General features: G+C 46.9%; 1 protein-coding gene across 1 annotated transcript; it reads left to right on the forward strand.

Annotated features, from left to right (window-relative positions):
- On the forward strand, positions 1–25,686 carry LOC146172209 (uncharacterized). The gene is made up of 4 exons (XM_084585848.1): positions 1–213; positions 6,307–6,490; positions 15,025–15,202; positions 25,420–25,686. Exons 2-4 carry the CDS (start codon positions 6,346–6,348, stop codon positions 25,487–25,489), a joined length of 393 nt encoding a protein of 130 aa, XP_084441974.1. The 5' UTR covers positions 1–213; positions 6,307–6,345; the 3' UTR covers positions 25,490–25,686.
- The last annotated feature ends 1,234 nt before the right edge of the window (positions 25,687–26,920 follow it).

The raw sequence follows: 26,920 nt of genomic DNA on the forward strand, positions 1-26,920 counted from the left end.
GCCTCAGGGTACGCATGGCATGGTGCCAAGGACGGTTACAGTTACCTCCATGCCTCAGGGCATTGCGCGTGCACCTTGCGCGAGAAAGGTGCAGCGCTACGTGCGCACGCTTACGCATTCCATCCACCTGTCACAATGAAGATGACTGCAATTGTGGACGCCATGAGGCCATGAGTTGAACCAAGTAGTGGCGGCTATGATAGAACTGAGAAGGTAAGGCGAGGCAGATTTGTTTCCCGCATGCTGCGCGCTGTAATGAATTCGTTGTTGCGTAAGTTGTCTTGCTGTATACTGTCTTGCGTTGCTTTTATTTTCTTTTTTCCTGATGACGACATACATTCCTGCACACACTCGCGTTCGCATGCTGGCGCTATGTCGGGTACGTCTCGTGGCTGCCTGTAGTCGGGCACTTGGCCCAGTTCGCTTATGCAGCACAGGATCGCTTTACTGTTGATGGCTGTGTTCATTCATGTGGTACGGTTTTCAGCCATGAATGTCTTTCTACAGCATGATGCTGTTCTGGGCCCTTCGAGGATTTGCTGAATGCGTGATCAGAATTGTGTGGCCCTATCGCGTACATCTTCATGACTGTCGTCTGCTTTTCTGTCAAACTGCAGCGGTAATTAGCTTAGGTCTAATTCCATTGCATAAGCTGGCGGGCATTTGCTCTTTCTTAAGAGACACGTGCCAGTTTGGAATGATGACAAGTTTTAGGGTTAAGAGTGTAAGCCGTTTAATGTTCCAAATTTTTCTTCGTGTATGTGCGGCTCAATTGCCCGCGTGCTTCAAGTGAAATACTTAGTCTAAAAGTTGTTGCGGCTAGTCGCCTGAAAAACGTTATTGCATACGCAAAGCGATTAAAGCTAGCCTTGCATTGCAATAGGCACCGTGCAGGAGTAACTCGGGGTGCGACGCGCGCGCCCCTCGCGGCGGGAAGAACAGTTTGGTAGGGAGACGTGCGCCCGGCCGTGCAGCGGAGACGCGGCGGATCTGCTGTGCGTGGGTCGCATTCGCCGTTCGTTCTTTCGATTCGCGGCATTCTATAGTCACAAATGAATTGCTAGGTTGCAGTCCTTAAATTGCTGCTGTTGCACACATTTTCACTGGCCTGATAAAATATTTTTCGCGTCACCGAATAAGCTTTACGAAGCGAAGCGACGCTGTGCGAATCGCCGCCTTCCACCGAGCAGTGAGTGAGCCATCGACAGTGGAGCGAGCACTCAGCCACATTATGTCCAGCATTGAAGCAGGAAGTGTCGTGCTGTTCAAGTGAGCATTTGAAGCATGCTGTACCCTCTTCCGTGACGAGAAGCCCCAACAGCTTGCCCGTGGCACCCGAAGCTCTTTCTAGCTTCTGCGAGCGCACAGCAGCGATCCCCCAGGCTATCCAAGACGAGCCACTGCAAGTGGCTATAGTAGCTACTGTCTACTACATCTCCTCTGACAGAGAAGCAGTCTCTTGGGCGGAATGACGCAACGTCCACACTTTGTGTGCTGGGGGGAGGCGTCCGCGCAAGCTGTGTGTGAATCTCTTGGGGAAACAAATCTCCGGCAGCCTTACATCCGTGCCGTCACCTTCATGTGTGTCCATGTAGAGAAGCCTCATAGATGCCTTGGTTCTCTCGTTTCTCTTCCGCAGGCTTGAGAAAAGGGACAAGATGGGTTCAATTTTGCCGCACAGTACCGTCTCCAGTGTCAACCATAAACGATCTAGGCTCGCCCGAGGGTGCCACCATGGTTTCTTTTCGCTTAAAGTCCATCACTCATACTTCATCCCCTTCCAGAAGGTTGGGAAGTTGCCGCACGCCATGTCGTTAGTTTCTTCGCTGCTGCTCGTGGTATTGGGTTTCAAAATTCCAGAGTTTAGTGACCTCTGGCAAATGGCAAACAAGCATTCTGGGAATAAGAGGAAGCTTTGCCCTTAACCGCCTCCCTATCAATAGTTCAGAGGGGCTGTAGCCATTTTTCAATGGAGTCTCCCTGTAGGATAAGAGGGTCAGGTAAGGGTCTTGAGTCTTCTTCATTGAAGTTTTAATGATTTTCACAGCAGCCCCGGCGAGTCCGTTGCTCTGAGGGTAGTGTGGACTTGATGTGATGTGTTTGAATCTGTATTCTTGAGCAAACTTGAAGTCAGAGGACTAGAACTGCGGACTATTGTCGGAGACCACCACCTCTGGAATGCCATGTCGGGCAAAAATTGATTTACAGTGATTGATCACTGCACTCGATGATAGCTTCTCTAGACGAGTCAGTTCCGGGTATCTGGAGTAGTAATCAGTCACAATCAACCACCAGTAGCTATTGAACAAGAAAAGGTCCATTACAACTCTCTGCCATGATCTTGACTGAAATTCAGTACTCCGAAGCGGCATTTTGCAGTTGCTGGACGTCTTGACACATTCTTGACAATGTTTTACGATGGTTTCGATATCTTTGGCCACTGTAGGCCACCAAACGGAGTCCTTTGCGTGGGCCTGTGTCTTCGTGATGCTGAAGTGACCTTCGGGCAAAAGGCACAAGATTTCTTTTATGCATGTGAGTGGCACCACCACACGAGTTGCGTAGAGTAGCAAATCGTCTTCTACGGTGAGCTGTTGACGATGCTCGTAGAAAGCTCTTACGTCCAGGGGCAAACCTTGTCAGGAAGGCCAGTCTTTTGTGCAGTGTTCTCGGAGATATATGCACACGCGATTGGATTTCTGGGCTTCTTTTAGCCACTCAAGGCAGTGCTGCTTGATGGGGAGAGTTGTCCTCATGCAGCGGACGAAAGCTTCGACATTGCTCTCTAGCTCTATGTCGCCAGTCTCCTGCACAGGTGCTCTAGAAAGTCTGTCGGCTGCGAGGCCTTTCCCGGGTACGTATGTCACTTCATCCTGATACCTCATCATTCGCACCTTAAGCATGGTATGCATGGTGGTCTGCCTTGCCAATGCACTGCTTGCTGCCATTGTGCAATGCATGCAGTTGTCGTGGGTCTGGTTGTGGTGGTGGTGCCTGTGGACTGCTGGCTAGTGTAGCACTTCGAGGCATTTCCAAGAAAGTGTCTGCACCTTTCGGTGAAGACGAGACGAGGGTATTCCTGGCCTACAGCTATACAAGTATATGATGTCAGACACTTGTTACAGTAGAATCTCGGTGATACGAAATTCAAAGGGAGACTAAAATTTTCGTATCACCCGAAATTTCGTATCACCAAAAAACGAGCAAAATCCGTTTTCAAGCCTTCCAACAGGTACGAAATATTTATTTTCTTTGAAAGAAATCGCGTATATCCTTCTGCACCTTCTTTTCCGCGAGATCTGATAACAGAGTTTTGAAAACTGAAAAATTGGGCCGCTGTCTTCTCCCGCACAGACTCGGAGGTCACGGCGCACCGTAGAACATCGATGGCGTGCATAGTTTCTGCTGCCGTTGGCGGTGGGTCATCAACGCTTTGGTCATCGTCATCTTCGTCACTGCATGGAATGCCAGGCTGTGATGACGCTTCCTCCGCAATATCTTCAACCGTGCGGAGACCACAGGTGGCGAGGTCGTCGTCCGCGGTGACGAAATCGTCAACGCAACAGTCGACGTCAAGTTGATTCCAGACATCGATGGGAATCGGGTCTGGCACTTGCGAGGCAGTAGCCACAGCGGATTTGAAAACCCCACACTTCGCGAAACAATTAACGATGGTCGCAAGAGTGATACAATCCCAGGCAATTGCAAGAAAATGCACAGCGTCCAGAAGAGTTATCTGGAGGTTCGCGTCCTTCCTTTCTTTCTTCGCGAGGAGGCGGCGCACCAACAAAGCTTTGAAATGGTACTTAACATTCCTTATAATCCCAGCATCCAGTGGTTGCAAATGACTTGTTGCGTTCGGGGGCAGGAACACCACTTAACACTCTGTAGTGTCATTTGTTTTGGATGGGCGGTGCACTGGTCCAGCAGCAAAACTATTTTTCTGTTGTGGCTAGACATCTTGCGGTCGAGGTACGTGACGAATTCCATAAACAAAGAAGACGTCATCCATGCTTTTTTGTTCGCCTTCTAGACGCAGGGCAATCGACCGGCTGCCTTAAAGCATCGGGGCTTTTGATATTTGCCAATGACTGTCAGCGGCATCTTTTCCGATCCATCGGCGTTGCAACAAAACAAAACTGTGATACGTTGTTTGCTCTTTTGTCCGCCCCGGCAGGCATTGCCTTTAAAGCACAAACTTTTTTCGGGCTGGAGATAGTAAAACAGCCCTGCTTCATCTACATTGAAAACATCACGTGCCTCATATCCCGCTATGTAAGACGGCAGTGTGGTTGTCATCCAGTCTTCCACGGCGCAGGCGTCGACTTTTTTTCCTTCGCCACAAACGGTCTTGTAGGGAAGATTATGACGCACCTTGAACCGGTGAATCCATCTACCGGAGGCCTGAAAGTCACCAATTCCAAGTGTGAGTGCGATGTCCGCTGCCTTCTCACGAAGCACTTTTCCGTCGATGTTGACGCCGGCCGCCGTGACCTCTCTGAACCACGTTAGAAGAACATCTTCCAACTTCACATGGTGGGCGGTTTTGGCTTCTTTAGAATTCATCGCGAAGTACTGCACATTCTGCATAATTTGGTCGTGCTGACCAACGATCGTTGACAACATTGACAGCTGCAGGCCTAGCTCCTTGGCCATGTCAGTGCGCCTTTTCTTGGGCTCTTTGTCCACCTTATTTAAAATTTCCAATTTGTCTTTAAAGGTCAACGCCTTTCTCTTCCGTGACATTGCAGCATGATGTACCTTTTCGCGTTGCCGAGATGATCACAAAACGACGCGCTATCAATGCGGTGTCAGCCTCAACAAACGAGAAAACAAAGCAACGTGTAGCAACGTGTTGCCGCTGCAGCGGAGACTCCGGAAAGCGGAAGAGCCTGGCCTGCGGGGTGGCGGAGAAATGTGGAGAGGGCCGCAAGGCTGTGCGCACAACTAAAAAAAAAAAATGCGGGGGGGGAGGGGAGAGAGAGAGAGAGCGGGGGGGGGGGGGGGGGGGGGCAAGATATCGCCACCTTCCTTCGCCAACTTCGCTGCTGCCGCGGGTTGCCAAGCCGGTTTTTTCCCGCTGTAATTTTTTTTCTTCTTTCGCGCGCGTGTGCGTGATCCGTGCTATCAGTGCTGTGCCGCTGCGCACGCTTTTCTCGCTGTGCGTGTGTGCGTGGGCCTCGACCGGTCGTGATACCGAAGTTCGTATCACCCGTAGCGAAAAGAAAAAGTGTTCGGAACATCTGATTTTTTGCCCACTGAATGCAATGCAATTCGGCCGGGGAATTTTATGAATTCGTATCACACCAAATTTCGTATCAGCAGAGTTCGTATCACCGAGATTCTACTGTAATTCGTGCGTGGGCCGGCTTGCATCAGTTAATTCAGAGGGCGATCACGTCGAAGTACAACCCGCTAGGCTATCGCTTGTTCAAATTGACCTCCCCATACCTGAATTTCATAGAGCCGCGGTTCCCGTGCACCTCAGGCGTGCATGCTAAGGCAGGTTTAAGGAAGGTCGGGGAGTCACCTCTATCCTGTAGTTGCCATCGGGGCACTCTCATCACCTGGTCACACCGTTTCAGATATCTCAACTTGTGCCACTGGTTTATTAGTTCGGTGTTGGGACGGTGCCATGCAGTTATTTTCATATTTTTCATATTTAATGCAAAGGGGCCATTAGTGAAAACGCTTCACAGCATGGATCACCGTCCATATGGTGAAGCATCCTCAAAAATGCAAGGGGAAAAAGCTGACAGTGTACTAAACAAAGCAGTTGATGAAGCCAAGAGAAATTGTTGTCATTTAGCTTTCATTTTAAATGTATATACGGCTATATTCCAAGTGTTCATTAAATAAAATTGCTTTGATGCAAATGGTTTTTGGCAGTTTTTTCTGCCCATTCGATAATTCAAACTTTGGGATAATTAAATCGAACAATTTTCCGGTCCCTCCTTGAAGGGTGAATTAGCGAGATTTTAGTTGTGAGGATACATTAGGAACTTGCATCAGTTTCCGGTCACTTGGCTTTTTTCTGAAAATTAACTGTTATAAAGGCCAAGTGCTACTTCATCTTCATTTTTCCGGATCTGCTTGAGCACAGCCATCTCACATTTTGGTCGGTGCAAGAAACGTTCTGTGCAGTATCAACACTGAAGACCAGAGAGAAAGCTTTTATTTAGTTCAGTTCCTAAGGATGAAAGGCAGAATTGTGCTGCTGCAGTGGTGTCCATGAAAACTGTCTTGTCCACTACTACTCCGCTGTCACCAGTATGTTGAGTCTGCTGTGTGGCTTGCATCCTGCAGGTGTACAAGGCGATAAAACTGAAGGACTGCATATCAGCAATGCAGATTCGCTATGCGGGCGCCAAGGGCATGCTCTGTGTCAACCCCAAGCTGCCCAATAAGCGGCTGTGCTTGCAGTCAAGCATGCGGAAGGTTCCCTGCACCAGCTGGGAGTATCTGGAAGTGATCAAGGTTTCTGTACCACGTAAGTACTGTTGGCTTCTCTGGCTGCCATTTTGCAAAGGGACTTCAGGAATTGGTAAATGCGATAAGCACAGCATTCGAGTGCAGGCTGTGCATGGTCATCATCAGCCGGACTATACCCATTGCAGGGCGAGGGCCTCTCCCATATTCCTCCAAGTACCCCAATCTTGTGCTAGCTGCACCCACTTAACTCTTGCAAACTTCTAACTTCATCTGTCCGCCTTTCTGCCACCCCCTGCGACACTTTCCATTCCTTGGTACAGTAGAATCTCGGTGATATGAAACTCAATGGGAAGTGAAAATTTGTGTATGACCCGAAATTTCGTATCATCAAAAAATGAGCAAAATCAGTTTCCAAACCTTTCAACATGTATGAAACATTCATTTTCATTGAAAGAAGTCGCATATACTGCGCCTTCTTTTCCGTGAAATCTGACAGCAGAGAGCTATGAAAGCTGAAAAATTGGACCGCTGGGTTCTGCCACACAGACTCAAAGGTCACGGCGCGCCGCAGAATATCGAGGGCGTGCATCGTTTCTGCTGCCGTCGGCTGTGAGTCATGACTGCTTTGGCCATCATCTTCGTCACTGCATGGAATGCCAGGCTGTTGTGACGCTTCCTCTGCAATATCTTCATCAGTGCGGAGACCACAGGTGGCGAGGTCGTCGTCCGCGGTGACGAAATCGTCAACGCAACAGTCGACGTCAAGTTTGTTCCAGACATCGATCAGAATCGGGTCTGGGATTTGAAAATCCCATACTTCGTGAAACAATTAACGATGGTCGCAAGAGTGATACAATCCCAGGTCATTGCGAGAAAATGCATAGCGTCCAGAAGACTGATCTGAAAATTCATGTCCTTTCGTTCACCTTCGTGAGGAGGCAGCGCACCAGCAAAGCTTTGAAATAGTGCTTAACATTTCTTATAAATCCAGCATCCAGTGGTTGCAAATGACGCTGTGTTCGGGGGCAGGAATAGCCCCTTAGCACTCTGTAGTGTCATTTGTTTCGGGTGGGTGGTACGCTTGTTCAACAGCAAAACAATTTTTATATTTTGGCAAGAAATTTTGCGATCAAGGTACCTGACAAATTTTACGCCTTTTTATTTGCCATGTAGATGCACGGCAATCCACCGGCTGCCATAAAGCATCAAGGCGTTTGATACTTGCCAATGACAGTCAGTGGCATCTTTTCTGTCCTGGCAGGTATCGCCTTTGAAGCAAAAACTTTTTTCGGGCTGGAGATTGTAGAACAGCCCTACAGCCCTGTTTAGTCTACAATAAAGACATCACCTGCCTCATATCCTACTACAGTCGAACCTCGATATATCGAACAGCGCGGTGATTGCAAAATAGTTCGATATTGCCGGAATTCGATATACAAAATCACGTAGAAAACGCGTCAAAAACTAGTACAAATCATGGCACAGTGGCGCAATAAATACTCACTTGAAGTTTCAAACAAAGTATTTATTCCTTTGGCTTAAAGTACTGTAGCAGCGTAGCTTGCTTCAAATTGGCAACCGCGTGCTTAACCACGGCGTCCTCAACGTAGTCTAAACGGTCCACAAGCGATAGTCCAGCGCCTTCTATTGCGCCGCAGTAGCGGCGTACAAGGTCCAAAGCAGCTACAGCCTCAGTTGCAGTCGGGAGCGGGGCAGCGCTTACGGGATCAATCTCGGCAGCGTCTTCGTTTGGCCGCTCAGCAGTAACTTCCGCCGCAATCTCTACATCTGTCAACTCCGCCACTGTTCCGGTGCTGTCATCACCGCCAACGAAGTCATCAATGCACATGCTGTGTGGCTCAGCACCGACAAAGCGCTCCAACTGGCTCCAGGTTTCTTTGAGCTGGCATTCTTCCTCTGTGCTGTCGTCCAACGCTGATTCTTCAGTTGCTTGCTCGGAAGCTTCTTCAATGCGGCTTACAAATCCCGCATGCCGAAAGCAGTGAACTACTGTCGACTGCTTGACGCTGTCCCACGAGGCTTTCAGCATTTGAATGGCACCCAAAAGGTCTATCTTTAGCTCTTGGCCCATCCGCAGCTTGAGAAGCAAAATGTCGATCAGCCGACGTTTATAAATGGATTTGAAAGCGCGAATGATGCCCTGGTCCAATCGTTGCAGCTTCGACGTCGTGTTCGGCGGCAAAAACTTAATTTCAATGTTGCTCAGCTGGACATCAGTGTGGTGTGCTGTGCAATTGTCAACGATGAGGCAAACTGTCCGGCCTTGACGCGCCAGCTCCGAGTCCCATGCCTTCAACCATTTTTGGAATATCTCCCGAGTCATCCACGATTTCTTGTTCCATGCGTATGTCACCGGAACACTGGGGCAGTTGCGCATGCATCTCGGGGTTTGGAACTTGCCTATGACAAGTGGCCGCAGCTTCGTGCTGCCGTCCATATTCCAGCCAACAGAACTGTAATACGAGCCTTGCCTTGCTTGCCGCCGTGGCACTTGTCTCCGCACGTGTCGAGCGTTTGTCGCGGAAGCATTTGCCAGAACAGGCCCGTCTCGTCAGCATTGAATATCTGATTGGGCTCATACTTGACGAGAATCTTAGGCCACTCTTCTTCAAGCCACTTCTTGATCTCGCCTTCATTGGCGTCCTCACTTTCCCCCGAGACTGTCTTCCCGACAAGGTTAAAGCGGGCCTTAAAACGTTGCAGCCAACCGCTGCTGGCATTGAAGTTCTCGGCACCGAGAATGAACGCAAAGTTCTTGACCTTCTGTTGTATCATCGGTCCCGATACAGGAATATTCCGGGCCCTTGCGTCGATGAACCATTTGTGCAGCGCCTTCTCAACGTCTTCAAAGGCAGCTTTGCGTACCTGCCGCGCCTGAGTGCTGGTTTTGTTCCGCCTTGGCCTTTATGTCACTCTTGTTTTTCAGCAGAGTGCTCAAAGGGCTCCTCGGTATGCTGAAAGCTTCGGCAACGCTTGACTTTTTTTCACCATTTTCAACGCGGCGGATCACTTCCAATTTCGCAGCAAATGTCAGGGTCGTCCGCTTCTTCGCGTTTGCAGCCATCACAACACTGACCACGCCGTGACAGGCCTAGGCCACACACGATAACGACTGGCGCAGCACAAGTGGCGGCGCCGAGACGCGGTTAGTCGTTGACAAACTAAATCAGGCTAGCTACCCTAGCCCGGCCAAGCCGCCGCGTGCATACGCCGCTACGTTCAAATGACGCCCTCGGCACGACCGATGTATGCAGCGATCGTGCGCAGCAGTCGGGAACGCCCATCGCGCCGCCGCTATCTTCGAGGGCGTTGAGGGAAAGCTCGCCTCCTGTCAACAGAGTGCACATGGTTTGGGGTGGTGGAGTTCGATTTATCCATTTGGCAACCGACGCCGTTCGAAATAAAAAATTAAAAATGCATGCGATTTTCCGCGGGATATAGAAAGTGTTCGATATAATCAATAATTCGATATATCTGTGTTCGATATATCGAGGTTCGACTGTATATAGGAGGGCAGCGCTGTTGCCATCCGGTCTTCCACGGCGTAGGCGCCAACTTTTTTTCTTTCGCCACGCAATGGCCTTGTACGAAAGGTTATGCCGTACCTTGAACCGGTGAATCCACCTACTAGAGGCCTGAAGGTTAATTCCCAATGTGAGTGCAATGTCTGCTGCCTTCTTGCGAAGCACTTTTCTGTCGATGTTGATGCGGGCTGCCGGGACCTCTCTGAGCCACATTAGGAGAGCCTCTTACAACTTCAGATGGTGGGCAGTTTTCGCTTCTTTTGAATTTATCATGAAGCATTGTACATTTTGTATAATTTGGTCACGCTGACCAACGATTGTTGACAACGTTGACAGCGGCAGGCCTAGGCCATGTCAGTGCACTTTTTCTTGGGCTCTCTGTCCACCTTATTTGAAATTTCCAATTTGTCCTTAAAGGTCATTGCCTTCCGCTTTCGTGACATTGCAGTATTCTGCAGGGGAGACTGAGGGGTGGTGGAGAAATGTGGAGGGGGCAGCAAGGCACAACTCCGCCGGGCTGGTTGGTTCGTTTGCAGTGAGCAACAACGAAATAAAAGAGATCTCTGCCGTCAACTGAGGGAGAAACGCTTCTTCACCAACTTCGCTGTTGCCGCAGGTTCCCAAGATGGTTTTTCCGGCTTTCTTTTTTGGCATGTGTGCGTGATTCGTGCTGTGCTGCTTTTCTTGCTGTACATATGCGCGAGCCTCAATGGTCGTAATACCGAAGTCCATATCGCCCGTCGTGAAGAGAACAAGGGTTCGTAACAACCAAATTTTTTGCCCATTGAATGCAATGCAATTTGTCCGGGGAATTTTATGAATTCGTATTACAGTTGAACCCGGATATTCCGAATTTTGGTTATACCATACTCGTACGCATGGAATATCCCCTTGAAAATCTCATGTAACAGTATAGGAAAGCTGCGTCATATATCGAACTCAATTTCACCGGTCATTCGATATATCAAACTCCACAGCACGCATTGGACGGTGCAACTTCCCCAAAGACGATCGCATCATCGGCCGTTTGCTGCATGACGTTTTCAAGCTACACGCGGACGGAATGAGAGGGCGCAGATTGGCGACGGCGGGTCTAGGGCAGCGCCGCGCCCTTTCCCCAAAGGCGCCCGCATCTGTGGTGATCGCTGCTGCACGCCATAATGTGACATTTGCAAGCTATGTGCGGGAAGGAACGAAAGAGCCAATGCAGCAGTGGTGTTCAGGAGAGAAGAAAAACACGATAGAGCGAAGCGCAAGGATGTGCCCACTCATCTCTCCGCTTTCTCTCTCTTACCCGGTCTCCGTTCGCAGCAGCACGCACTATGCATGCGCAGACAAGCCAGCACAGCCTGTGGCAGACACTTTCTCCAGTGTGTGTTGGGAACGGTCTGCGTGCGGCGGCTGACGCGCGATGCGCGTCCATGAAGGCGTCTCATGTCGTCGTGCTGCACATGCGTGGTTTCGGACACAGAAGCGGCAGTTTCTTTTTCCCTTTTTTTGGGGGGGATTGGGGTCGTTCATCCTTGCCGTAGACAGGCCGAAGATGGGCAGAAACACGCAAACAAACAAGCTCTTGTTTGTTTGCATTTTTTTTCATCCTCGTTTTTCGCCCTGTACATAATGTTACTTGTCGTGCTGAACGTGCCGCGCAGCGTAAGCCATGGCTGCTGCGAACGTCTTTTTTTTTTGCAAGTCGTTCATTCTTTCATCTATGATTTAACGAAAGCACGCAGTCAGCTGCGATTACGACACCGACTTTTAGCATTGTTTTTTTTCAAATGGCATTTGCAGCTATCGCACTTCCAATGATTTTGTGGCAGTGGACTACGCCCGCCCCAAGTGGGACGTGATAAATCAAACCAGGCTTGTGCAATCAAGCCGTCACGGGCACTCTGCCATGTTCGCTCCCTGCCACCACTGGATCTATCAAACACATAGTCAAAAGATAGACATGTCCTGATGTTATCGCTGCGTAGCATCTTGACGCGCTGCCTATAAATGAACGGTGGATGCGACGGTTGAAACGAAGAGACTCTCCTCCGAACATTTTTTTTTTTTTTTTTTTTTTCAGATTCTCGGGGCCAAAAGTTGGGGGTGGGTTAATTATGCTACTGGGTTGACTACGCGACAAATACCCTATCATTTTTCACGATCCCAGGTGGCGTCTCAAGACAATTTTTGTATCAATATATCGAACTATTTTGCTATCCCCGTCGAGCTCCATATACAGTCGAACCTCGTTATAACGAACACGGATACAGCAAATTATTGGATATAACGAAGTAAAAGCAAAGTTTGGTTGGCTGTGCTTTATTTCTATGGGAGTTCTATCTGTATAACAAAATGAAAAACTGAAAATTTGACACTAAATCGGTTATAACGAAGCATATTTTGTATTCACACGACACAAAATCCGCAAAGAAGCAAAAAAAAAAACATTTTCAAAACGCTAAATTTCGGTTTTATCAATCATCTCCACCTAAAATGTGTTTAAATCACCCGCGCTTTCGCACGCCACGCTATCTAGGGACCGCGAGTGAATCTAGCATCGTCTGCCTGGCATGTGACCTGCACGTGATCGAACCACCGCCCGCGTGCCCCTGCCCCTACTTTTTGCCGACCCGCGCGTGTGCTCACTTTCCTCGAGGTCGTGCCGTCGTTTTGCAGCATGGCGGCGCGATCTCTACTCCGAACTAAACGTTGATAATCCCGGCAACATCGCCATTTCTTACTATGGTTCCTGGATGACACGCGGACATTCATCCCACATCGGCGTCGGTGTAGTAATTGAACTGTTCAGTGGCTTGATACTTGATTATGTTGTGTTGAGTAATTTCTGTGCCGGGTGCAAGTTGGGTCTAAAGGAAGATGACCCTTCGTATGAAACATGGGCAGCCAGCCATGTATGCCAAAAAAACAACGAAAAAGGCAGGAGAAATGGAAGTGGAGGCCACCTTGATATACTGTTCAGCAGGTCCCTCAAGCGCCACCAACTGCGGTACACTACAGTGCTGTGTGATGGTGACAGCAAGACATACCTCGTCTTGGAGCAAGAAAAAGGTGTATGGATATACAGTCGAACTCGGATATATCGAACTCGAAAGGGGATCGTGAAATAGTTCGATATATCGATAATTCTAATACAGAAATCTGCTTGTAACGGCACTTACGCAAGAAAACGATACTGTATTTGTCGCATAATGAACTCACCCTCCACTTTTGCGCCCAGAATTTTGAAAAAAAAAAAAAAACGTTAAGGCCAGCTCGCTCACATGCAAGCGATTAGCGATCTCAGCGGCGAGTGGCAGCGACAGAGCGAAAAATTTCCAACTTGTTGGAACTGCGTCCCTCTCGCTGCTCGAGCCACCGCGGCAGCTCAAAACAAGGTTTTTGTGTTGCGGCAGCAGAAATCGCGAGCGTTTTCGTTTGCATGTCGATGGCGCGCGCCACTTCGTTTTGGTCGTCTCATCCACAGCTCATTTCTTGGCAGCGTGCCAAGATGCTGCGCAGCAATAACGTCACGGCGCATTTATCTTTTGATAGCTCCTGCGGTGGTTGGGAGTGAACTTGGCAGAGTGCCCATGATGGCTTGATTGCACAAGCCTGGTTCGATTATCACGCCGCACTTGGGGCAAATCATGATCGCAGCTGACCACATGCTTTTGTTGATTCATACATGCAAGGATAAATGACTCCCGCAAAAAAAAAAAGAAAAACTTGCTTCTTAACGTCTGCAGCCACCATATTTTACGCTAGCTGCGCGTACAGCACATCGGCAAACTGACAGGAGACCTCATCAGTAGGCTGACCTCCTATTATGGATGGGCCCTAATGACACACAAGAGACATTGATGCCATGCACAGGGCAGTAATGGCCACATATCATATCACATCCATTGATGCAAAGTCTCAACACAGTTTTTGCCCATCAGGGCCTAGCTCCTAGCGCAAGCAAAGTTCAGCAAAGTCTAGGGCTGAGCCAGTGCCTAAGCATCCCAGAAACCTGCCTCCCCAAGTTTTCGAGGCCCTGCTTCCCATCTATCAGCGGTTATCAGACAAGAAGCTGCTTGAGAGATGCCTGCACGGCAAAACTCAGAACAACAATGAAAGCTTCTATTCAATGATATGGGCTCTGGCACCTAAGGCGTCCAATGCCTCGCTGTTTGCTGTAGAGGCTGCTGTAGCCAAAGCCGTAATAAAATTCAACGCAGGTAGCTCAAATTCATCAGCAGCCATACTCAGTGAGATGAGTCTAAAACCAAGCATGCAAAGCGAAAAGTGCATGTTAGAGAAGGACTTGCGCAGAAGCAGGGAATCTGCACGCAGGCGGGCAAAATCTGAGAATGTGCAAAAAGCCCTACGAAAGCACCATATTCATGGCAAAACCCAGTCAGAATATATGCCAGGAGCTTATTAGTCATTTTGAAATGAAATTTGCACATATTTTTCACATTCCCTCATTAAATTTGTTTTGTTTGTTTTTTGTCATTTTCTCAAAATTGTGTTTATCGTTGATGTTCAAAGCTTGCTCAAGTCATTCTCGGCACCTAGGACAGCTAGAGCTACAATTCTTTTTGCAGTGTGCAGCTGAAAGCACGGGGCAAGCAATGCTGGGAATAGTTTTTATTTTCACCTTCAAATTTTTTTTTCCTCTTAATTTTTCACCTCCAGCTGCCATTATGGGAGCACTAAGTTCAGTGAACTGTTAAATCTATATTATTAGATCAGTTTGAAAACTGCTTCCAGTGTTGCATTTATCAGACACTGCAGTATCTACTCTTATATTAAAAATAAATTTCTGATGAGTAATTTTTTTTCATTGTTTGAGCAAACAATGACATGAAATTTCTTAATATCTCTGGAATCGATTGGCCGACAAGAAAAATAATTGCATATTTGAAATAAGCAAGAAAAACTGGACAAGTATGTGCAGTTTCATTAAAATTGATCTGTAAATAAAAACAATGTCTCTAAGATCCATATCCCCCCTTAAGTATACTGGGAATTTGTCAAGGTTGGAGAATGTTTCATTTCTTTTACTTTCCAGGGGCAGTGACCTTAAACAGACCTCTGATCACCATCCTGGAGCAGCTTGGCGTGCCTACAGACACATTCCTCCGGCTGCAGCAGGATATGATACTCGAATTCACTCATGCACTAGCCCACGAGTCCAGTGCGGGGTTCCTTCCGGTCACTTTTTCTCGCTGTCTACCGAAATGCAGTGGGTGAGTTCACTGGCTTTGTCACAGCAGTGCGTCAATGTGACAGTCGAGTGACAGTGCAAAAATTGGTACTGGTTCGTGGTATAAGAACCACACTGCTTCAGATCACAAGACTTGTGCACTCATGAATGGGGGGGGGCAACTGCAATGCTTTGCAAATAAGCCCTAGTGAATATGAAAGTTTGAAACTTGCATATGCAGAAGGTTTGGACACTTGAAACAATAAAAGTGTGACGTGAATTGAGTCTTATAGCAACTGTGGTTTACAAATTACTCGAGATTTTACATATTACATGTCCCTACCCTGAAACCATGGGCACTGTTGAAAATGACAGGCCAAAGGAGTTAGACAAAAAAAAAAAAAGAAATGTTATGTGGGGTTTTTATGTCCCGATGCAGCAGAAAAAAAAGAGGCCATGCTACTACCAAGTTTTACCAGTTAGAGTACAATCTTTGTCATGATACATGGCTGATCTTGAGTATTGTGCAAATCAGTGAAATTCCATGGTCAAACTGCACTGTATACTATGTGCTACGGAGGATGTATGAATATTAAATTTTTGGTTGCAAAGTGAATATGAGTAATTAACATTGGTTGCAAATTAAATTGATAAGCCAAGTACCAGGCCATGGGAAGCTTGTACTCATTGAATCGGAGCACAGGGGATCGAACCCAGCACCTTCAGCATGCCTGTAGTACAACTAGGCCACCGCTGCAACCTCACATTTCCACAAGAGACTCTGAAGAGTACAAGATATTGTAAATTTTCTTTTCACCCATTGTTAGTGTACGTAGTATGCTACATTTGTAATGTTTACTAGAAATCATATGCGAGGGGGGGGAATCATAGTATTTAGAGTAATATAAATTGTTTTGTAGATGATATAGCCTTCTTGCAATGTAATTACTTTTTTTTTACTGTCCTTTGGATTGCAACTGCGTTCAATGGAAGCAAAATCCACATCACTGTTTAACTTCGTTCTCTCGGGACAAAGAAATTTAGTGCTTTTTTGATGCATTGCAAAGGCAGCCAGGCACCTTTTACTGGAAACATTGTCAGCAGTTATTTAGGTGCCACACACAGCTGCCAAAACACAAGATGACATGCAAGGCAGATTCAAGAGCAACCTGAGCTGCGGCAATACAGTGCCAGTTGTGGAATGCCACCTCGAATGCACCTTTCTAAACAATACATAGCCTGGGGCCGTATCCAAGGGAGGTTCCTTTTGGGAACCGTTTTCTTTCATGATGACGTCAGTTTGATGTCAACGAGACTGCAGGTTCCACTTTGGGAGGAGGGTGGGAAAGGCGACGACCAATCAGCGTGAGCACCAAATCTCGGGCGTGTATGCGACAAGCATGTGGCTTTTTCTTACACCGAATATGCCTATCGGGTTGGTGTCAAACAAGAAATAAATCTCATAATTACGTAGTAAATCAAATTAGATAATAGTAGACTGAAATATTGGTGCAAAACTTCCTGTTAACAACTGCCACAGCGTTTTCTTGGTGCACAAGTACCTTTTTTCGCAGCTAGATGGTGTTGCACGCACATTTGTCTTCTTTCTCGTGCACAGTGAAAATTTTGCTTGAATTGAATAAGTTCTCTGTTTTCACAAAGTGGAAACTATTCGAACAGCACGGTCTACAACACCCATAGTGATGCGTAGCCTCCAAATCACGCTAGCTCTATGACTGAGGAGATACTGTCACCATCGCGGCGCACAAGTGACGTCATATGGGGGCACCACGCCAGCACAACCGCCTACCTGTCTTGGGGGGCTGCGTCCTCAGCTTTGCCAGCCACTCAAGCATTTTCAGTGCATGTGAAAATTTCGTGAATGGCTGTTAGTATGATGAGAATGCAGCTGATGACACCGGGAATTTGGCCACATTCCAGACATTGGTCAGTCTTCTCTGTGGTGGCTAGAAGGGGGAGGGGACGCCAACGGCGCATGGAAGCTGCTCCTCCATTTCAAGCCGAGCGTAGGTGGCGCTGTTGGCCGTAGTGCAATGCATGGTACACGCCACTCGTCTTGAACCACGGTACTTGAGCATACGCATGCCTGCCGCTCATGCAGCACGCGGCCTTTCAGTGATGTCGCAGGTAATGGTTTAGCTCATTAAACGCTAGTCGAATTTGAATTCGACTGTTGTGCCCATGGATGAGGGATCGCATCCCGACCGCGGCGGCCGCTTTTCGATGGAGGCGAAATGCAAGGCGCCCGTGTGCTGTTTGATGTTAGTACAAGTTAAAGAACTCCAGGTGGTCGAAATTCCGATGTCCTGCACTGCGGTGTCTCTCATAGCCCGAGTAATTTTGGCACGTGAAACCCGACAAGCAAAACCATTAAAATCGATTTATTGGTACTCCAATACTTCTGGTGCCGCGAGCATCAGCGTATCTATATAAGCTTTATTCGCGAATCCTTTCAGTTTCAGGAATTGAAGGGTCTGAATGATTCTCGTCTGGTCAAGATAGTGCATGTCGAAAGCAGGAGATAGACCAAAAGAATAAGGATGGAAAGAAGTTTCTGCTCCGTGCGGTCGCATTTTCTTTTTCAACGATGTTGTTTATTGCCCCGGGGCATAAAAGAATATGTAAGAAGAAAATTAAAAAGGAGTATTAAACGAAAGAAAAAAGGTTGGCTGTTCTTTGGTCGATGTTTTCCACCTCCTTCAGTTTCAAAAATAGGAAGCATCAGCATTACTCCTAAAATTTGTGATTGGGGTTCCAAACAAGAAAACAAAGCATATCAAAAATTTATTGTACATCATAGTAATAGCAATGTACTGCACATCATACCATTCAGGGTAATTCAGAATAAAAGATACATTTACACACGCTTCTGTGTAATTAGAAAGAAAAAACATTAAACATTGAATACCAACACTGCATCGCTTGACACTAAGAAATGGGGAGGAAAGGATATCACTTTCCACTAAAACAAGAATTAATACATTCGACCTTGAATAAATATGCAACTTACAGCACCCTCCTAAGTTCCAGCATATTTTTTCTTTCCTGCGTAGCGTTGCACTGACAGTTCTGGGCTTTAAAATATTCAAGTGGAGCCTAGTAAGAACATAAACTTAATTTTGTTTGTGAGGGACATACTGCGATTTTTTTTTGCGCTGGAGTTCATCTGTATGGCAGTTAGGCACTCACATTAACATGCCAGCAGCGAAACACATCTTGCCATAAACAAGAAATCACGCTGACAGCTGCGAACAAACAGGAACGCTGCCATGCCGTCCAGACACCGCGAGAACCTGCACATGAGTGCGATCGTGTGACTGCATCGCCAAGCTGACCGCAGCGCCACCGCGGCCTTTGCGGCAGCGCATGAACCAGAGGATCGCGCTTTCTTGGCGTATACGCCGGCGCTGGCGTCTCCTCCCCTTCTAGCCACCACAGTCTTCTCCCTATCTGCTGATGTAGAAAGCGAAAAAAAAAACCCAGCCAGCACACTTACCGACGTGAATTATTTGCCTCGGGCACTGCGGGAGCCTAATGGCTGCCTTTCTACTAACAGAGAGCTCCCGATCGCAAAGTAGTAATCGGAGTGCATAGATCACCTTCGCTTTTGGCAGCAGTGCCTGTCGTGCCTTCGCCAAATGTACTGCTCGCGCTACCCCTTCGTACCCACTTCTCATCACGATCGGCACAGGCCTACTGCTTTAATTCGTCAGCCTGACGTTTGGCTGCAAACCCGCCTTAAGCATGCAGAAGGCATCATCTTGTTCCTTTTGCCGCCTTTTTTGACTGCGGCTGCAAAGTGCAGCGAAAAGGAAAGGATGCATACGCGGCGTCATGTTTACAAACTGCATGCGCAGACCGGTTCCCTATTGAAGCGAACCAACTCTCCGAGGCTCCTGCACCGCACGACAGAATGGTTCCTTTCAAAGCAGTGGCCACGCTTCGTGACGTCATCGAAAAGCGCGAAGCCACCACCGGAAATTTGACGTCATGCCAGACATGACAGCAGTCAGCCAGTTAGGAGCGGCAAAAGGAATCAGTTCACAAACAGGACCATCGCTGGATCTGGCCTCTGTTAATCCCTCGAGCATTGTTGTTGCCGGACTAAAAGCCATGTGATGGGCCAAATGCTGTGGCAAACCAGAGGCATCAACACGAAACCATACCATTAGATGCCATTGCTTGAGGGCCGCACTGCACCAATGTTTCTGTTGTACACTTTTGTTCTTTATGTGAACTGAGATAAGTAGTTTATGGGTTATAACTGACAGAGTGAGAGCAATCAAAGCAGTCACTGCGAAGCAGCTTCAGCTGTGCACGTGGGCCACAACTTCATTCCTTCTGTTACCTTCCACAAGCTGAGTCGCTTCTGCATGAACCACATATCTTATTACAGTGGTTGAAGCAAGATAATCGCCGCTTGTCGGCCTCAAATCTGTCAACTGCAGGATGGTGCAGCCCAGTAACATGCCGCATGCAGCTGCAGTTGGTTTTGGACCCACATGCTTGCTGTCAACGTAGCGGTTTTATGCAATGCGTGACATTACCATGCGTGGGCTTTTGTTGCGTGCTAGTTGTCGATACTCTGAGTAAAAAGCAAGTTAAACCATGTGACAAGAGTGAAATACTAATGTCGTAGTGTTTTGTCTTGAGTTTAGATGAACAGTAAATTCAGTTTCTGGATGTTAAGGAGGTTCAAATATTTCCATGCCTCTAGATGGGTTGCAGGAGCTAGGACCACAGGCAGTCACTATAGCGGTTGGGCCACAACAAGCTTGGCATTTAAGCGGTAGCAGCGATGGAAGTACTGATGATTTTAGCAACTGGTTATTTTGCTATCGCCAAATGAGTGGTGCAGTCAAACCCATTTATAATAATGCCGATTTTGATGGCATATCAGATATAACAATGGGCAGCCACTGCACCATCAGATTTTCCATGTGTTCTATGATAAAATAAACCACTTACTACAATGGCGTCACATTACATTGTTGGATATAACAATCAGATATGGTCACCAAAAGTCAACAAAAACTTAAATGCGACAGCCACAAAATCACCCACTGACACAGAGACGCCGACAACGCTGATGCAGCAGACAAAAACGAAAATCAGGACAGAGCGCGTCGAGCCATTGTGTTGGCCGGGTGCGCCGGGGAAGCTTGCATGCTGCAGACATGAGGGAGCACTCCTCATGCTGAGGAGGAGGGAAGGCCTAAGGCACTACTAGCCACTGCATTCTGAGGGAGAGGGAAAGCAGAACATTGTACAAGAGTACAAGGATGGCGCAAGTGTGCAACTTGGTGCGCAAATACGGCCTGATGCAACTGACAGTATCTGCAATCATCTGCAACACGCTCAAGATTGAGAATGAAAGTGATTCCAGTCCTGCCCATGCAATGGACAACGCCGAAAAAGGGTTCGACACGGGGCGTGCAAAGGCTTAGAACAGGCCCTCTACCAGTGGTTCTTGAACGCCTATGCAGCGAACCTGCTGATTGGTGCCTTCATTTTAGTGGACAGAGGAACTTCGCATACCTCCTGTGCAACACCGATTTCCAGCCTGGGGGTGTTTGGATTCAACGGTTCAATTTGAGACATGGAATCGTCTACAAGGCAACCGTGGGAGATGCAGGATCGCTTGGCGTAGACGCTAGGCAGAAACGGCTTGAGGAAATGCTTCCTTGCATCCAAGAAGCTTACGCTGTCTGGGAATTGTACATTGAGGACGAGACAGCCATTTTTCCAGATGCTACCATCGAAGAGGCATGCTGCCAAAGGCGATTCCTGTAAGGACGATCCCTTGTAAGGGTGGCAAGCAAAGCAGGTTGCACGTGACCATTTTCATATGTGATAACATGGACGGCAGCGACAAGTGCCCCACCTTCGTCATAGTCAGGGAAATCCAAAAATCCCCGCTGTTTTCGTGGTGCCGTGAGGGTCCCAGTTCACTACCATCACAATGGAAAAGCATGGATGACAAGTGCATTTTTCCACGAGTAGCTGGTCGAGTTTGATCAGCGTGATGGCAAGAAGGGGGCATTAGTGCTCGACAATTGCCCTGCGCACCAGACAGCTCAGAAGCTGTCGCATGTGGAAGTTTTTTTCCTCCCATCTAACACCACTGCAGGCTTGCAGCCTCATGGATGCCTGCCTGCTTCAACGCGCTATATCGCCGACGTGTTTTGCACAGGCTCGTGCTGAACCTCGACATTTCTGTCCGAGAACGGCGACCGGCGACAGACTTGAAGATCTCGCTGCTGATAGCAGTGCAGTTAATTTTTGGGGCATGGGTAGAAGTAAGCTCCTCCACCATCATGAACTGCTTCAGGAAAGTGGGCTTTACTGGAGATGCCGGCAACGCGGAAGGTCGAGTAATTCCTGCTGACACAGTGATGACGGAACTTTGGTCTACAGTGAGCGGTAGTGACAGCGACGCGTTGGGACAAAGAATTTTTACGTGCCGACGATACAGTCGCAACAGATGAAGAGCTGACAGACAAGGCTATTGTCACAGCAGTCACCTCCAAAAACCTTCCACTGCACTATGTTCAGCAGTTGGATTCCCTGCTGAAAGATGTCGGCCAGATTGCCGTGAAACGGCAATGCTTACAGATTACGAATTTCTTCCCACTATGAAATAAGTGTAAGCTACCTCGTCATTAAATGCGTAGTTTATAACGTTTTCTTTGTTTTTTCGGCCTAAATTGGTTATAATAATCATTTTCGTGGCACTTCAATGGCGTTATAAGTGGGTTTAAATATACCAGCTAACTGTGCCACCACTAATCTTTATATGCTACCAAGGCCAATGGTTGTAACTATGGCTTGGAACTGAAGTTAGTGATAACCGAGCGTGTTTATGCAAGTTTACCTATTATATGCGATACGGTGGTGCAGTGATTACAATGCCAGACTACTGTACAGGAGTACCCGGGTTCAAACCCGACCGCTGATGGCTGCGTTTCGATAGAGGCAAAACGGAGTGGCATTTGTATGCTGGCATGGGCGGGACACAGTGTGAAGAGAGGATAACCGATGGTCGCTTAGTGTAACAAACTGAATTCCAAGGGAAGGAAAGCATAGCAGGGTGCGGCAGAAAGTTAGGTGGGCAGATGAATTTAAGAAGTTCGCAGGGGTCAAGTGGATGCAGCTAGCACAGACCTGGGTTAATTGGAGAAATATAGGAGAGGCCTTCGCCCTGCAGTGGGTATAATCAGGCTGATGATGATAATGATGATGATTTATGTGCTGTGCAATGTCAATGCACGTTAAAAATCTCCAGGTTGTCAAAATTACTCTGAAACCCTCTACTGCAGTGTCTCTCATAGCGTGGGTCACTTTAGGACATTAATCCCTAATAACCATCTAACCCATTACTATGTGCACGTTATTCTGATCATTAACGTGACAGCAGTGTCAGCTTGGTTGGGGTGACCCTGCTGCTTTTGTGTTATGAACTGTTCAGCGGGCCTCCTGTACAAGACCTGCATCGCGCTGCCTGTGGATCGTGCCAGCAAAATGCTTGGTATAGTTGACACTACCGGGAGGCTTCAGTATGGCGGGTGGGTGTCATGGGTATTCCTGCTCGAGTGCTGACAAGATCTTAGCGGTGCTGAGCCCAAAGTTATTATCTTGACGGGAAATGGTGCATCCACACCAGAAACCAGTTATAACTCACTTAATAAGTTGCTGTTAGCCGCGGGGCTTAAAAAATCTTCCTAAAACGTTTTTTTTTCTTTGTGGATTTCAAACAACTGCATTTTTGAAACGTCAGCATTTTGAGCAGTATATCTGGTTCTGGGTCACCTGTCGCCATAATTTCTTTATCGCTGAAAAGATGAATGCACATGCAGTATTGCTTACTTTAACCCTTTGACTGTTTTTGCTGTGTGGGTACTGCGGCCGCATATCGTTCAAAATTTTAGGAATATTCGACGCTCAAAGGGTTAAAGGAGTGTTTTTTTCAAAATTATCAGAATTATCAAAAGTATTTGTCTTAATCACCGAAATGTCATTTTTCCTTGGCAAGTTTGACGAGCCATAACTTTCATCCAAATTTTTCTGGAGTGCTCATTTATGCCTTATGCAGTCGTCCGTGACTCTATGCTATTGGAAGATAGTAAACAATATATCCTGTGGAGAACTTTTCTAACAATGCTTTCTCTAAACAAGAGACAAACTTTTCTTCAGTAATGAAAAAGCTTCTCCAAGGAAAGCCGCAGAGGAGAGCTATTAACACTGTCCCGTTCAAGCCTTAAAGGCCCACTGTCCACCCTCCGGTCGAAAATATTTTCTTCCCCGTTGACTGTGAGACTTCACCCCTAGAACACAAGGCCGCAAAATGCTTTTGAAAAGAGTAACTAATAATGCAGTTACAGCCACCGCAATCGCCCGATTCTGTCATGCTTCTCTCCTTCCGTTCCCTCGCAAAGGTCTTTCACTCTCCTGCCCGAAGTCTAGCCTCCGCAAGACAAATTCCGCTTCCTCCGCGTTTGGCGGGAGGTGGGGCGTGGCACTCCGCGAGCACAAAAAAAGAAAAAAAAAACGGCCGAGGGAGCGCACGCCGCTGGATTCAGTCTGGCCGTGGCGAGGGAAAAGCGCGCAGCGAGCAGTAGACACCCATCCTTCTCCCGTCGGTCAGCGAGACGGACCAATGGACGTCGTTTGCGGTACGTACGTCATAACTATGGCGCGTTGGGCCAGCGCAGGAAACGGGGAAGCTGGCTTCCCGAAGGAGAGCATGAGAGAGCTTTGAATTGTATTTTCGATGCTTTGCGGCGCGCGTGTCACTAGCATTTTGCACAGACTATCTCCGGTACCTGATCGAAACACTGGGCTCCTTTGCTTAAAAGGGCCTACCCTGGACAGTGGCCCTTTAAATCCAGAGCTTGAACGTCCTTCCAATTTTTTCAAAAAACCACCCGACTTAGCACAATTTCAAGCAAACATGTGCAAGCAGTCTATGCCGTCAAGAAGGCAACGTGCCGGTCTTCATCCTTCACCTTCAGGGGCACTTTTCGGTTCACGCAATTCATGTGATAAAACACAACATTACACACAACGTTAAGGACACTCCTCCAGAAGACGTGATATATTGACAGGGAAGGAAGTATCCCGAGGACCACCACATCTCTTAATGCTTCTCTGTAAACAGAAACTACTACTTTGATATGCACCCTTACCTAGAGACTTGTGCACCTGGTTAATTCAAAAATGAAAGCTTCTTAGTCTTTGAAGGTGAATCCTTAAAATGATTTTTAAACTTTGAAGATGTACTTGCCTCTAGACTTCAAAATGAATTTTTATGCCTGGTCATTCAATTCCCACAATGATTTTGCCGGAACGAACAGAGCAACCCTTCTTATGTAAGATGCGATATTTTGACAACAAAACCTATTGTCAGATAGCACTTGTGAGTGTGTGCCATTTCTCATAATGTGTCATTTCTTTTTTATCAGTCAAAATTTGTCGAATGGTTTTTGACAATTCCTGTCATGCTGCTGGTGGTGCTTGTCTCGAAGTTTACGATACCCTTCGTCTTCTGCAAACTACTGCACCTCCGATGAGTAAAATTGTGCAGGTGGTTATGTCAGAAAGTGGAACTGTCACCCACTGATAAACATCTGGGCATAACAGAGCTCAGGAACACTGCATTTGAAGTCTGAATTTTGAAGTTTCTTTCATATTTGCTGTTTGAACTACGTTGGTGGCATTGGTATTGCTTTTTCGTTAGAAGTTGAAGAAGATAAATCGTGCGTGTACGCATACTACTGCATCACTAGCTGGTTGTGCTCCCATATTTCACCCCTGACAGTATCTCTGATCCTTCCGATAACTCCTTGTTTGGACTTGTTTTTAGTGGTAAATGGAAAATGGAAGGAATAAACTGCCCGGAAAAGCCAACCATTCATGATGTACTCAAAGAAATGTTTGGAAAATTTTCATGATTTCATCGTCATCGAACCACATTGGCAGCAGCGGCAAGAACTGTGGCACAAACACACATACTTCCTGAGGGTGATCAATGAATGTTTCCCTATGAGTGAAAGAGTGCTTCTAGTGAAGATATGAATGATCAACTAGAATAGAAAGACAATCCTGTTGCACAAGAAGCTACAAACGTGAAACATGCTAAAAAATATAAAATGCGCTTTCCTGGAAGCAGATATTGCAACCGTTGTTACCTTTTGCATTCCATTGTGCATTTCTTTTACTATAGTCCTTTTTTCTTCGCAGGTCAGACCAGGCTCTGCACTCCTCCTGTACAAGTCAGATGGTGAAGAGTACCCTGGAGCTTTCTGTTTAGAAAGCAAATATTATGCGTGATAATATTGCAATTTTTTTGAATGAATACTTTAATAAAATATACGTATGATGTTGACAAGTGTCCCCTGACTTCATCGGTAATGCAAATGTATGGTAAGCAAATGTTGGGCACCTGCTTGAATTAGGATGCATTCATTCGTTTCCTTGTTTCCTCTCTGTCAGCACAGTTCCCTGTAACAAAAACAAAATATTTTCGAGGGCTAAAAAATAAAAAAAGAAATTGGCAAGATTTTCTTACCGAAATTGTTACAAAATATTCTTGATGGTACCCATATCCACAGCTTTTGCACTAAATAGCTACTATTCTGCAGTCTTTGAGACCAATGTTAGGTGCTGTTTTAAAAAAGGAAACCAAATCAACCGCATAAGAAAATCTACAGTGAGCAGGCTAACTTAGAATTATTCAGTTAGTAACATCTCTATATTAACATGGGCTGCCGGCTTAGATAGCTGTACATTCAAAATGTGCTGGGAAAATGCAAGCTGTATGCTCTAATGTCGCCTTTACTTTGGGTAGATGGCTCCTGCTGAAAGACTCGCTTCGACGCACAAAGTGGTGTGATATTGTCAAGCTTAAAAACTTGAGCCTGTGGCAAAAAGGCAGCTTGCAACATGCGCATGTAACGAGCTCCGTTGGCTTTCTCTCGTTGAGATACAGCCCAAAAAGCACATTGTTAACTAGCCCACTCGCAAGTACTAGTGAGCAGCTTCTAACACTGCCAACGTTTAGCTTGCATAAAGGAACACCTTGCCTTACCTACCTAAAGTAATGGTACTTTAGATTGGTGAGCAAAATCTGTACGGCAATACCTTTGGGCAGTGTGGCTTTGAGTCGTAGGCTGCACACTTTTTGTAGTCTTCCCCACTTCTTTCCCATAGGTATTTTGCTCATTGAACTGCATGCTTCATTGGTTTTTGATTTTAGTGATGTTAACTCATTATTAAACTAAGTTTAGAGGTTAACTCTGCAGTGTGCTGTTTTCTGTCACTGCTCTTTGCATATGGCAGCTTTGATGCCTTCTCCATTGTTATTACGCTATGAAGAAAATTCTCTATTTCAGTATAGTTAGCATGCCAGCGGCACAGCTAGAACTCCGGTTTCTACAAGCAGGTGACATCTTTTCAGATATTCTGGAAAAGTACTTTCATTCCTCGTCATGATGATGAATACCTTTATTTACACCTATCAAGATGTCTTCTTTTTCAGCAGGCGAGAATTCCATGAGATTCAGCGGTGTCCAGAGCCAGATGGATGATTTTCTTTTGGACGTCTTTGTTCTCGCCGATCATTAAAGCCTTCCAGGACTCCAAATTCATGTCTGGTTCATTGTATCATTGTACCATGTGTATCATGCCTGCAATTTCTTCACAGTGTTTGCACCATGGGTCCTGTATCATCGGATGCCATCTG

Source organism: Amblyomma maculatum, unplaced genomic scaffold (genome assembly GCF_055883805.1).
Source record: "Amblyomma maculatum isolate TAMU_Amacu unplaced genomic scaffold, ASM5588380v1 scaffold_13, whole genome shotgun sequence".
NCBI classification, from domain to species: domain Eukaryota; kingdom Metazoa; phylum Arthropoda; class Arachnida; order Ixodida; family Ixodidae; genus Amblyomma; species Amblyomma maculatum.